At 27.9% G+C, this 12,701-nt stretch overlaps 2 protein-coding genes across 3 annotated transcripts; both read left to right on the top strand.

Annotated features, from left to right (window-relative positions):
- The first annotated feature begins 9,197 nt into the window (after positions 1–9,197).
- Positions 9,198–10,225, top strand: LOC121208597 (uncharacterized). Its single transcript, XM_041079701.1, has 2 exons — positions 9,198–9,426; positions 9,819–10,225. Exons 1-2 carry the CDS (start codon positions 9,387–9,389, stop codon positions 10,052–10,054), a joined length of 276 nt encoding a protein of 91 aa, XP_040935635.1. The 5' UTR covers positions 9,198–9,386; the 3' UTR covers positions 10,055–10,225.
- A 199-nt stretch (positions 10,226–10,424) lies between these two features.
- LOC107916389 (EPIDERMAL PATTERNING FACTOR-like protein 3) lies at positions 10,425–12,261 on the top strand. Of its 2 annotated transcripts, XM_041079700.1 has the most exons (3): positions 10,425–11,347; positions 11,485–11,688; positions 11,774–12,261. In XM_041079700.1, exons 2-3 carry the CDS (start codon positions 11,577–11,579, stop codon positions 12,085–12,087), a joined length of 426 nt encoding a protein of 141 aa, XP_040935634.1. In that variant the 5' UTR covers positions 10,425–11,347; positions 11,485–11,576; the 3' UTR covers positions 12,088–12,261. The 2 variants fall into 2 exon arrangements, with proteins under 2 accessions (XP_040935634.1, XP_016701146.2); XM_016845657.2 differs by having other exon boundaries at positions 10,425–11,688.
- The last annotated feature ends 440 nt before the right edge of the window (positions 12,262–12,701 follow it).

The following is a 12,701-nucleotide window of genomic DNA, read 5'->3' as shown; positions in this document are numbered from 1 at the left end:
CAAACAATATAAGTAAAAAATTAAATTGACAAATAATATATTAAAAAATGTGGTATTAAAAAAAATCATTTATGTTATTAATATATATATATTGAAAAATGTTTTATTTTTTTATAAACGTGGTTACCCTCCTTATAAAATGTATGAGCATAGTAATAGTAGATTTTTATTTCATCAATAATAAACTTTATTAATAAATTTATTGATTATCTTACAAAATTAGCGGTGTTAGTAGATGGAGAATAGTAATTAATGTGAATAAAAACAAAAGGCTAAATGATATTGGCAACAACAAAATTGATTACTTATAACCCTTTGCAACTAAAATCCAACTTCTTACAAACATTCAATAAAAATGTGAATGTTAGTTGAATATAGCTACCCTATTGGAATTAAATCTTTTATTTATATTTGGAATGTTTTCTTTCAACTCTACCCTTTCATTCTCTAGTATTTTGTGTTGGAAATATATTACTGTAAACAAAGTTGTTAGCACTAATGGGGAATCAAATTAAGTGTAAATAAATAAAGCAATCACTCTATCATGGAAGGACCATAATTTTAGAAGCGATTTTTCCTTGATCAGTGTAATCGGAAATGAACATCGCCTCCAAGGTTAACACAATACTTCCAAATTCATACACCCAAATAAGGAAGATGGAATTCAAAAGGATTTCTCTTCTTGTAAAAGTTGAGAAATAAACTGAAAGAAACTCGAGTAAATTAACCACATTAAATTCAATTCTTAGTCACAGATGATCCCACTTAAAACCTAATCTTCTAGACAGAATATTGTAGTAATCTAATTTAGTAAAACACCGAAATTTTTAGAGAGCAATAACGGGAGAGAAAAGAGAGAAATGAGTTTTCTTGTTTTTCTGTGTTGTGAAAATTGAGTAAATAGCTTGCTATTTAGTTTATTTTTTTAAGGGACAAAATAATAAAATAGCAGTGTCAATTTCTAAAAATAGTAAAAATGTTTCCTCAACAGAAAATATTCTGCAATAAACAAGATTGTCCTTAACCGAAAAATCTTTTACAAAAGAAAATATTTTTAAATAATAATTTAAGAAGACTTGATTATTTGCTTGTTATAGTCAAAAAGTAAATAATTGATTTGAATGAAAAAAAACAAATGAGCTTGCTTTATGTTGTGATAATTATTCATCTAATTGATTCATTGCAAAATGTGATGTTTAGGAAGCAAATGATTGATTCATTGCAAAATGTGATGTTTAGGAAGCAAATGATTTAAGATAATTCTATGTCCATAATTTGCGGGTTATTTACCATTATTGTTACGGTTTTAAAAATATTTTTAAAAAGTTTCATTTTGAATAAATATTTTTAAAAATAATTTTTAAACAATTATTATTAAATTTTAATTTGAATAATATAAATATTTTGGATATTAAAATAACATACAAACATAATAATAAAACATCTGTAATATATATAAGCATAAGTCTTTATATTTTTTTATTGATCAATATACAATTTTCTTTTCATTTAAATATTTTAGTTTTATCAGGTTTATAAAATAAGAATTTTGATTTTGTTAAAAAAAATTCTAAATAAATTTATATAATAATAAATAAAAAAATTCAAAATCTATATTCAATTACTTTATCTTCAAAATATTACTTTTCATTAGCTAGAAAAGAAAAAAATAAAACATTATTTTACTTTAATTAAATAACAAATTTTAGCTTTTAATTTGTATTTCATGAAAATAATATATTATAGTTATACGAATTATTATCTTAATTTATTAATTATTTAGAAAAGAAGAAAAGCTTATAAAAAATGAAGTGGGCAGAGTAGTAATTTACATATATAAATTTTTTAAGATATCATTTTTTTTTATTTTACGATATTTGACTTATATTGATATGTTTTAATTATGTTTATTAATTATTATTTGAATAACATTACATTTTCTAAGATTAAATAATATTACGTTTTATAACATGAAGCAACTTATATTATTTAATAAATTAAAAACCTTAAATACATAAAATCATATACAATTAAGAATTTTTTTTGATATTATACCGTCACTGAATTTTTAGACTCCACACGCGGGTTAAGGATTTTAAAAATGTATTATAGGGAATAGAAAAAAATAATATTTTGTATATTGCTAGTAGAGTTTTTAAACTCTAGCTACAAGGGGGGTCAGGAGGTTGACAAACGTTTTATAAGGATATAGTAAATTATTTTAGAAAAGATAACAAATGACAATTTTTTAAGGTTGCTTGTGGAATAAAAAAATAAATGTTAGTATAGCAAATACTAATCCATAATAAATAAATAAATAAGTATAGATAAATTATTTAATACACTAAAAATGCAGTTTTTAAACTTCATAAACAACATAAGAAAATTGACAAATGTCCTATAAAAATATAATAATATATTTAAAAAAAAGAGACATGTATTAATTTAAAAAAGAGTTACGTAACTCTTTATTTATTTGACGACGCATAGATCACACGTGATATTTTCAATGTAACTAACTCAAATATGTTGGAAAAATCAAAATTTCATTTTTCTCAAAAACTTTTTCTTTTTCCCCCAATCTACATAATCAGGCCAAAATAAAGTTGTTTATATATATATATATATATATTGCTTCTCAAAATATATTTTTTATTTAAAGATTAATTATCACGTTTATACTTTCTACTAAACGAGGGTGAGGCAATTAAAAAGATGAACTTTCTTGTCTTTCCTCCTTAGTAAAATTCATCATGAAAAAGAATACCCCCCATATCAAAAAGTTTGGAAAAAAAAAACCATATGAAAAAGTAGAGGCTTATATATATAATATAATTATAACTATGATTAAACATTTAATTTTTCCATTTTAATTAAAAAAATTTATTATTTTTTAATAAATTTATTTGTTATATGTCATAATCTAATATACATAAAATTTTATTAGTCAGGACTTGAGTTATATATGGTTAATTGAGAACAAATAAAATTCATTCACTGTTGTGTATTAAATATTATTACTTAATTGGTGTCATTTATGAATCAAGTCACAGTTTAGTTAAGAAATTACTTTAATGTTCCTTTATTTTTGAAAAAGACTAATAAAAATATGTATATAATGGGATTTGAATCCATGTTAATTGGCTTAACAGAATCTTAAATTTACTGTCCAACCAAAGTTTTATTCAAATATTTTTACACTTTTATTATATACATTTTATCACCTTCATCAATTGTATATATTAATAATGTTATTTTTAAACATAAATGTGTATTCTAAATATATAATTTCTATATGCATATGTGTGATAGAATTCCTTAATATAAAAAATAAAAAAAATTATATTATTGTTTTTTTATCTTAAAAGAAACACATAAATTGATACTAAAACTGAATCTCAAAATAAAAATAGATGTAAATATTATTAAATATTGGCATACGAGGAGAATATACATACACATATACATATGCATATATGTATGTATTTAGATGAAAACAATAAATTACGTGTTAAATGTATACAATGATTAATTCATAATTATGATTCCTCTTAGGAGAAAGTCCCAACCACATCTCCCAAACTTTCTTGACCAAGCTTTCTTTTCTTTCATCAACTTGTATATTTCTCCATCTCCCTGCTTGCAATGCAAGTTATATACATACACACATATATACAATTACATGCATATGGGAAAAAGTAGATACGCCCTTTCCATCCTATGAAAAAGTGAGAAACCCTAACATCTTAAAATTAATCACATTTCTTGAAGTGGTATAAAATCTAAACTACTTTTAGCAAGACTAAAATATGGGGGTCTATTTATATCCACAGTAAAAATGTGGATTTGTTTAATTAGCTTAAAATAGATTAATCCAAAATAGTGTCATATTTTATTGCTCCATTTGATGAATGGCGTCCAAAATTAGCTGAATGTCAACTTTAAGCTAAATTGCTCTCCTTTAGACCAACATTTCAGCCACTATATAATGATAGAGGGTGTATTTATACTGAATTTGTTTCCATCTTTCAATGGTTAACTTAATCCAACTTTATTACGAATTTGGGTACAAATACTAGGGCCATAATCTTAATTAGTTACATTTTTCTTTTTAGTTCATAATTACTACTTTTTATGATATAATATGCTGAGATGTCAACATTTGGGTTTAATTCTAATGATTTTATTACTGAATGTAACGGCTTATCTAACATTAATAAATTAGGATGAGTGTAAACATGTTTCACAACTAGGAATAGACAAAGCAGTTCATGGAACACTATGGATTCATACAAAATAACCCCCTAATTTGCATCTAATTTCATACCTTGTGGAAATCATTTTAGTTTGCAAAAATAGCGCACTATACCTTACAGTTCAAAGTTATTTTCAAGATTTGAACTTAATGTTTTTTTTTAGTGTATAATATATATTATCGTTACACTCAATTCTTCACTTCTTTAATAACGGAGATGTGTCTATCCTATTATAACGTCAATTTTGACGAGAGCAAAATTGTGTTTATTTTGATATGTTTAGTATAGAAGATAAAAAAAAATAGAAGAGAAAAAAGATGTTTGTAATGAAGTTGTAAATAGACTTGTTTAAAGAGTAAATCTTACTTGGCTTGGATTATTTTATTATTAAAATAAATTTAAGTTTAATTATAAAAATATATTGAAATAGTAAAAAAAAAAATTTGCCGGCCAAACTTAGGTTCTAATTGTAGATAAAATTATTAATTTAAAATAGAATGAGTTCAAAGAGAGTGTTTTGGCCCCATATTTAGAAGGATTGAATTTGAAATGAAGGTGCAAAATCTATTTATTTTCTTTCCTTTCATATTTTCTTTTTTGCCAAACAAGGGAAAGTGTTGAAAGAAATAAATTCACCTTCCATCCTCTTTTCTTCTTATTTTATCTCTTACCAATCAAAGAATTGTAAATATGAATATATATATATATAAACCCAACAATACAGGTAAAAGTATCATAGAGACCCCTATATTAGGAGTCAAGTTGCATTTTATCCCTTTTACTAATAAAATAGCAAATTAGTTCTTGTACATTAGACCAGAGAGCAAATTAATTCTTCTGTTAAAAATTTTAAAATTGGTCCATGTACTATAGCATGAAGTACATATGACATATCATATGTTATTATTTAGTTATTTCGTCAACCATATTAGTTTTTAACAATACAAGTGGATGAAATTTTAACAGAATGGGACAATTTGTTCTTAATCTAGTATACATGAACTAATTTGTCCATTTTTTTAGTAAAGGAGATAAATGCAATCTGACTACTACAACAACAACCATCATATTACTTTTACCCAATAATACATTTTTTTATTATTTAAGATGAATATGTAATATGGACTAATCCTTAAAATTTTAAGGATTATATTGAAAATTTGACAAACAAGATGGCTTAGCCATTGGATATAATAATGCAATTTGCATTGTAATGATTGGAAAGGATTGTATGAAACAGTGACGCTATGTCATCTGTATCCCTTTCCAATAGTTTTATGCCACATCAGTACTCTTATCTTGAATTGCAAGATTTTATCCTGAAAAAAAATTAAATCCAAATTAAAATACTAAAATTCAGGATAAGAATACTGATGTGGCATAAAACTATTGAAAAGAGATACAGATGACGTGGCATACAATCCTTTCTCTTGTAATAATATATTTAAATTTGCACTAATAAAATAGAAAAAAAGGGTAAATTTTGTTATCAATTCTCTATTTCCAATTATTCTAAAATCATTTTCTCTTTACAAATTTACATTCTCAAACACACACAAAAATACCAACCCATAGAAATTAGTTAAAAAGTAGGAAAAAAATGACAATATCTCATTGCAATCACAAATATAAAAAAACTTTATATATATATATGAAAGGAAGAAGATTGAAAGGGTAAAAGGTGTCAAAGCAAATGCTTTATTGGGAGACAATATTCTATTGGTACCAATAAATCCCAATGGTATAAGTATTATAGCCATGGGAGTGTTGAATATGAAATAGTATAAAAAAGAAATACAATTTAGGGTTTGCTTATGAAAGAAAAAGATGAAAAAGGAATTAAGAATGGAATGCTTGTGATGGAAGAAATAGGACCAAACAAGATTCTTTGGTTTTTATTGATGCACATGCAACAATTAATACCCTTAGCCTCATTTTCTTTATTTGTTGAGCCATCAGAGGCAACCCATCAAATAACCAAAGTACACTTCAAACTATGACTCTCTAATTCTTTGTCCTTTCTTTCAAGTGAAATGATTTTGGTATGGGTCTTTTTCATTCCTTTCTCTCTCTCTTTTTTATAATTAATTTTTTTCATTAAATAATACTCCTACTAGCAATATTTTAATGACACTTAATTTAGAAAAAAAATGGGAATTTTAGAGAGGCATTACTATGTAATATCCTTTTCCATGCTAAAAATGCCCCAAAGCTATGAGAAAAGGACTGTAGATTTTTACAGTAAATTATAAACTTCTCAACTAAATTTAACTCTTCCTCTTTGTTCTATTCAAATGATCTTCAAATGGACTAAGATTACTCTATAAATAGATAGAAGAAGATTCTAAATGAAATAAAATAAAAAGGGATTTTCCCCTCTTAACAATCACTTAATTTGTTCATAAATAACAACTTGATTAGTATTATATAAAAGTTAGAAAAGATGAGAGTTTTCAAATGTCAAAAACATTTTTCTTTTATCATTAAAAGGAATCTCTTTTACACCTATCTCAAAGTTAAGGATATGATATATTTAATACATCAAAACTAGGCAAATCAATAAATTTGGCCCACACCAAGTAGCATATATATATATATATATATATTGAAGCTTCATTCCATTCATGCATTGTAAAAAAATTCTTAATATGAATACGTTAACAGATTATATTTTATATAAAACAAATTACTACTGTGTGCTACATTTATATAAATATTTGTAATTTTTTTTTGGCTTCCTATTAGATTAGATTTGAGTTTGAGTTGGAAATACACATCATACTTACTTAACATCATATCGACTCAGAATATAAGTCTAAAATTTAGTTCAAATCCATCCATATTTGTAAATGATTAAATTAAGTCTATTTTCAGTTCACCCACTTTTAAATTTTTTTAATGAAAAGTTTTTTTTTTTAATTTTAATATGTTTTCTCTTTTATTAAAGTTTTAAATTAGACAATTTAATTTATTTTTATAATTACATTTATCATTACAGTATTATTATATATTATTATAAATTTAATTTTTATTTCAATAAATTACATACTATATAAAAATAATATAATTTAAAAATAATAATCGAGCTTAGGCCTAATATATGTTGGAGTCCAAATTTGATCTATATTTTAAATGGACTTAATTTTTTTTTCAAACACAATAATTTTATTTAAATCCTCTCCAATATCAAACCAAATTGAAACAATAAACAGATAACCCAACTCTGAAATTTATAACATAGCGTTCCACTTTATACAAAATAGATGGAGTGAATAGGATATGTATTAGAAAATTGTGGACCCAAAAAAGTAGTGAAAACAAATTATGCAAATGTAACCCAATTCTGCAAGAAAATAGGAAGCCTATTAAGACCCTACTAGTCCCCACACTGCTTTCCTTCTCTTCATGGCAATCCCCTCATGAAAGAAACTTCACTTGTTTACTCAAAATTTAAGAAAGCTAATTTCCCGTTGCTTTTTCTTTTGATTTTTCTATGTATTTGGTGGCGATTAAAAATTATTTCAAAATCACTTCTTTTCTTAGTCTTTTCCCATTTATTTGTTCATAAATGGAGGAAGATTAAGTCACAATTTAAATTATTTTAATATTCTAATTTAAGAACAAACAACAATAATTCAAAAATTTGAATCAACTCAAATTCGATTTAAGATTGTATTGCCATCATATTGAGAATTCTTATATGTCAACTTGTCATTTAAGTAAATAAATTTAGGTATAAAATATAAAAAAATCAATATTATTACTATTATTGTTGTAATTATATAAAACATGATACCTAAGACGACCAAGTTAAACTAGGTTAACTCATGTAAGAAATTATAATTTGAGTATAGAGAAATATATATATATATATATTGGTAATCAAACTTTAAATTTATAGGATGCCATCTTTGTGTGTAGAGAACACGATTGTTGACTGAAATGTGTTAAATCGGCCTATGAATTTCTAAAAGTAGTTTATAATGATATTGCTTAGAAAATGGAGTAGGCAACTCATGGTAACTAAATGAGTGAAAAGTAAGAGAGGGTGATGATGTGCGTGGTCCTTTTCTAAATGAGCGTGACTAACGGGACCATGGTTTCCACATTTATATTCACCTTTACCACCTAATATTGAGGTTTTGTTTACAAGATCACCATCTTTTTTGCTTATTCTCTAGCAGGGAACTATTATTTTTTTCTGATTACAAAAATAAAGGTTTGCTTTTTCTTTAGTTTGATTTGATTACACCCTGAATCAATTTTGTGTTCATCGGAAAATGATTTCAAAAAGGAGAGGCATAATACATGAGAAATGAAATCAAACTCTTTTAGCTTTTCAGGTTTGTTAGAACTTTCCAACATTTCTCCGAGCTGATTGCTTTTGGAAGCTAACTTAAAGTGTTTGGTTCCCGCATGCAATGACACAAATCCCACATTTATGGGTTCTTTTTCCTCATAATCCCAAACTTTAAACTATGATAAGATGCTATTTGATTAAACTTATTTCTATTACAATTGAATTAAAATATAAATATATTATGTCACTTTGATAACATAAAAGTATTGTCTTCTTCGAATGTTATTATAGAATTGATAAATTATTAAAATTTTTATCAAACAATCCCAAAATAACTTTTATAATCAAATATTAAATTCCTTATAAAAATCAATATAGAAATTTGTTTATTGTATTTGTTTTCATATAAGAATGAGCAATTACAAAATGTATACAAATTAGTGAATAAGAACATGGTTGTGAGGTGGTGGCTTCTAAAGGGGACTCCATTGGCATATGAACCCTTAAAGGTCCATTGAGATCACTATGCTGGACACACATATTCAATTTTGGTCCAATTGTGAAGCCATTTTTTGTTTGAATCAGATTGTGTGATAGGTGTAAATATGGGTAGAAATATTGGGCTTTTATTATTAGTGAAACTTAATTTCAAGCGGCCATTAAGGGCATGTAGCGTTGTTAAAATGACCCAGTTCAGTGTTTCGATTGTTAATCTGATCCTTCCTCGTCATCATTAGCAACAGTCAAGGACCCATTTGCATAAGTTGATAAACATAAAGTTGCTAAACTCGAAGTTGACATTTCCTGTTTCAAATATTGTCAATATCAAAATGTGTGAACCTAAACATTATGCAACACAGACTCCCTCAGGTACTATATGATCTGCTCTTAATTTCTTCTTTTAATTGAATTTGTTATGCCTGATTGTTGGACTTTGCTAAGATTTTGTGTAAATTTTTACTTTTTATCTGTAAAGATTTACCCTTTTTGTATAAAAATCTTTTTTTTTTTTTGGGGGGGGGGGTTTGGGAAATCGTAGCTTTCTAGGTTCTTCTAATAATCTGTGTAGCTATAATTCTTTCCTGGGATATATTGATATTATTAAGAAATGAACTCCTTGTTGGTACCAATTCCCAATAGAGTAAATGGAGTCTCAATAAGTTTCTTTTATGATTTAGGGTTTGTTCGTTCTAGTTTTGTGGGTGATTTAACTGACAATTTTACTGGTTTTTTCTTCTTAATTTTATATTTTGATATGGAAGAGAAAGATGTTAAAGCACCGAACATAATTGAGAGAGGTAAGGAAGAAATTGAGGCACTATTCCACCATGATAAAAAACCACACCATCACAAAGAAACACATGGGAGGAGCGATGATATCGACGAGAACACCGCTGTTGATGATGTTAAAGGCCCTAACGTGTTTGAAAGAGTGAAAGAAGAAGTGGAGGCCATTGTTGGAGCAATTCATCCCAAGAAAGAATCTAAAGGACCGTGAGTCACCTTCGTCGATGCAAGGTGGGTTTAGAATTCTGATTCGAGGATCATATCGAATAATTTAGGTTTATAATCTCAGTATGATGTTTAATTTGCTCATTCAACTATGAAAGCATTGTAGAATTTGATTCTTGTGTTTGACAAGTAGCTTGTCTTTGTCTGATTTTCTTTACATCTGTCCCTCTGCTTTATTTTTGGAATTCTTTATCTTAATGTTGCTCGATTGTTCTTTGACAGAGTCCATTGAATACAAAGCGTCTATTATCTGAGTAAAAGATTGCATATTTAGTTGAAACCTTAACAAGTTTCTCCAACTCCCAAACCTAAACAGCACATGAACTTGTAAAAGTGACATAAGAGCTGATTTTCCCCGCGATCAGCACATGAATCATAAGTGTGGCTATCCTTGTGCTAGAGTTTTTAATAAAATGCATATGTTACTCGCATATGGAAGATTGGAAATAAAATACCAGTCATCTTTGGTCCTTCATCCAATCCTTTGTTTGCTTATTGTTGCATCTACATTCACATGAGGACTTCTATTCAGCATTAAAGATCTGCAATTTTTATATTGTTGAAAAAAACACTTTTTAAAGATGATAATTTGAGTTAAGTCCCTGGTCCCTAACCTATCACTTGGGAAGATTTTATACAGAAGCTCATAGAAAAGATTAGCCAGCAGCAGAGCCTACATCAGCTAGAATTGTGCAGTGAGTGGTGCAATCGAGATTTCCTTGTTTCTAGCTTTGATTCCCTGGCTCAGTTTCTTAACTATCACCTCAAAGTCTAATAATATAGATATGTCATTGAATGAAATATCATGGCTTTGCATGTTCACCATTGGATGAATTTAGAAAAGCTTGGAATCAGATGGTAACCCCCCTCCCCAAGTTATAATTTCTTAAACCAACTCTTAATTCAAAAATTGGTGCAGCCCTGAGTGCCCCAGACAGTGATGCTTTTCTTACATAAATAGCACTCTGCTACTGAGTTTGCCTACCCTTAACAGGTATGAAACCATCAGAGTTTAAAAGACACTGCAGTCTATGCAACATGGATTCCGATATCATGATTTTGAATATAATGAATACTATCAAATCATAAATATCAACCATATCTTCTAGTCCTAGACCTGAAAGAGTGCCATATTATTGGATTGATTTGAAGGGAAGCTTGGGCAAGACTGTAACAGGAGGTCAAGAGGCTAGAAAGGTTAAAGGGGATTGAAACAGTCATCAGAAAGGACAGTGTAGTGGAATTGCAGCCACGTTTTAAACCCATCATGTATGACACGGTAAAAGCAAAGCAAAACCTCCATTGCCAATGGCCAAGAACAATACCAGAGGTTTTTTACCTTTGGCTTCTTGTACTTTGGGAAATGAGATTTTTTGTTTGCCAGGCTTTTTATCACCACTTTATATGTTCCAACAGTCATGCATGGCCTCTACCTCCGTTCATCTCTCCAACATTGACCATCAGAGTTACTCTCAGTCAACATCCATCATTTTTGAGGTTTTGAAGAAATGGAAGCAAGCTTGTTTTGGTTTCTGTTAGCTCTTCAAATAGTAGTAACCTGGAGTTGTGCAACAAGCAGGTCTTTAACACCAGACTATGGCTTTGGAGCTAATCAACCAGGTTTGCCAATCATCACCAGAAAAAGGGGTCCACTCTTTTATCTTTAAATAATTACGTGTATTAAGTTTTACCTTACTAATCACAGGCCAGAATCCAGAGTCTTTGCAAGTTCCCTTGGGACCAAGTTCAAGCTCAAAAGAAGTCTCTTCACAGAGTTACAAAAGCAAGCAAGGAAAGGGTAACATAAATGGAGAAACTTATGTTGAAGCGGAGATCGGCAGACTGGGCATAGGCTCAGGCCGTCCGAGCTGTGAACACAAATGCTATGGTTGCACTCCATGTGAAGCCATTCAAGTGCCTACGACTCCAGGCAAGCACAGCCATGTGAGCCTGCAGTCCGCAAATTATGAACCTGAGAGTTGGAAATGCAAGTGTGGTCCTACGTTTTATAGCCCATGACTTGCTTTGAAGCTTTTATATTACAAGCTGTTGAATGTTCAGAGTTGCACCATGTTCTCTGATTTCAGTCTTCTTGTTGTTTTTGTTTCTGAGAAGTATTCGTAGCACTCCAATGAATATCTACAATGATTTTCGAGATACATAAGCAGACTTCGAACATACATGTATCGGATTTACACTCATCCAATACTTACATTTGCATCAAAACAAGAGACAAGATAGAATAATGATGGAGGAATTGTCTAAAACCTTCCGACTAAATGTTTTGAAGGAAATTATTTATATGGATGGTAATAGGGTGAGGTAACTTTTTGCTCACCTCAATCTCAACCTATTTTTTATACTATTCTAAATTCAATTTTTATTTAAAATTTTAATATCCAAACTTGATTTCGATAAAATAAAATCCACTAATTGCTATTCACAAAATTGATTCTAAAAAAAATTTTAAATTATTTTTATATTATATTAATTTTAAATCATTAAATAAAATAAATATTATGAAATCTTGTAAATATTAAAACTATGTAACCTAAATATATTTTAAAATAGTTAAAATCAAGAAAACCTAATTAGAACATATAAATTAATTTTTTTTTAAAAAGGTTGGACTA

Source organism: Gossypium hirsutum, chromosome A10 (genome assembly GCF_007990345.1).
Source record: "Gossypium hirsutum isolate 1008001.06 chromosome A10, Gossypium_hirsutum_v2.1, whole genome shotgun sequence".
NCBI lineage: Eukaryota > Viridiplantae > Streptophyta > Magnoliopsida > Malvales > Malvaceae > Gossypium > Gossypium hirsutum.
Note: the sequence above shows the minus strand (reverse complement) of the source record. Positions and strands in the feature narration are given on the sequence as shown.

What these genes read in the sequence shown, in the direction of transcription:
- LOC121208597 (XM_041079701.1), top strand. Translation starts at nt 9,387, where the DNA reads ATGTGTGAACCTAAACATTATGCAACACAGACTCCCTCAG. An exon ending in TGCAACACAGACTCCCTCAG is followed by an intron (nt 9,427 to 9,818) that starts GTACTATATGAT and finishes TTGATATGGAAG; the next exon opens with AGAAAGATGTTAAAGCACCG.
- LOC107916389 (XM_041079700.1), top strand. Translation starts at nt 11,577, where the DNA reads ATGGAAGCAAGCTTGTTTTGGTTTCTGTTAGCTCTTCAAATAGTAGTA. An exon ending in CTTTGGAGCTAATCAACCAG is followed by an intron (nt 11,689 to 11,773) that starts GTTTGCCAATCA and finishes TACTAATCACAG; the next exon opens with GCCAGAATCCAGAGTCTTTG.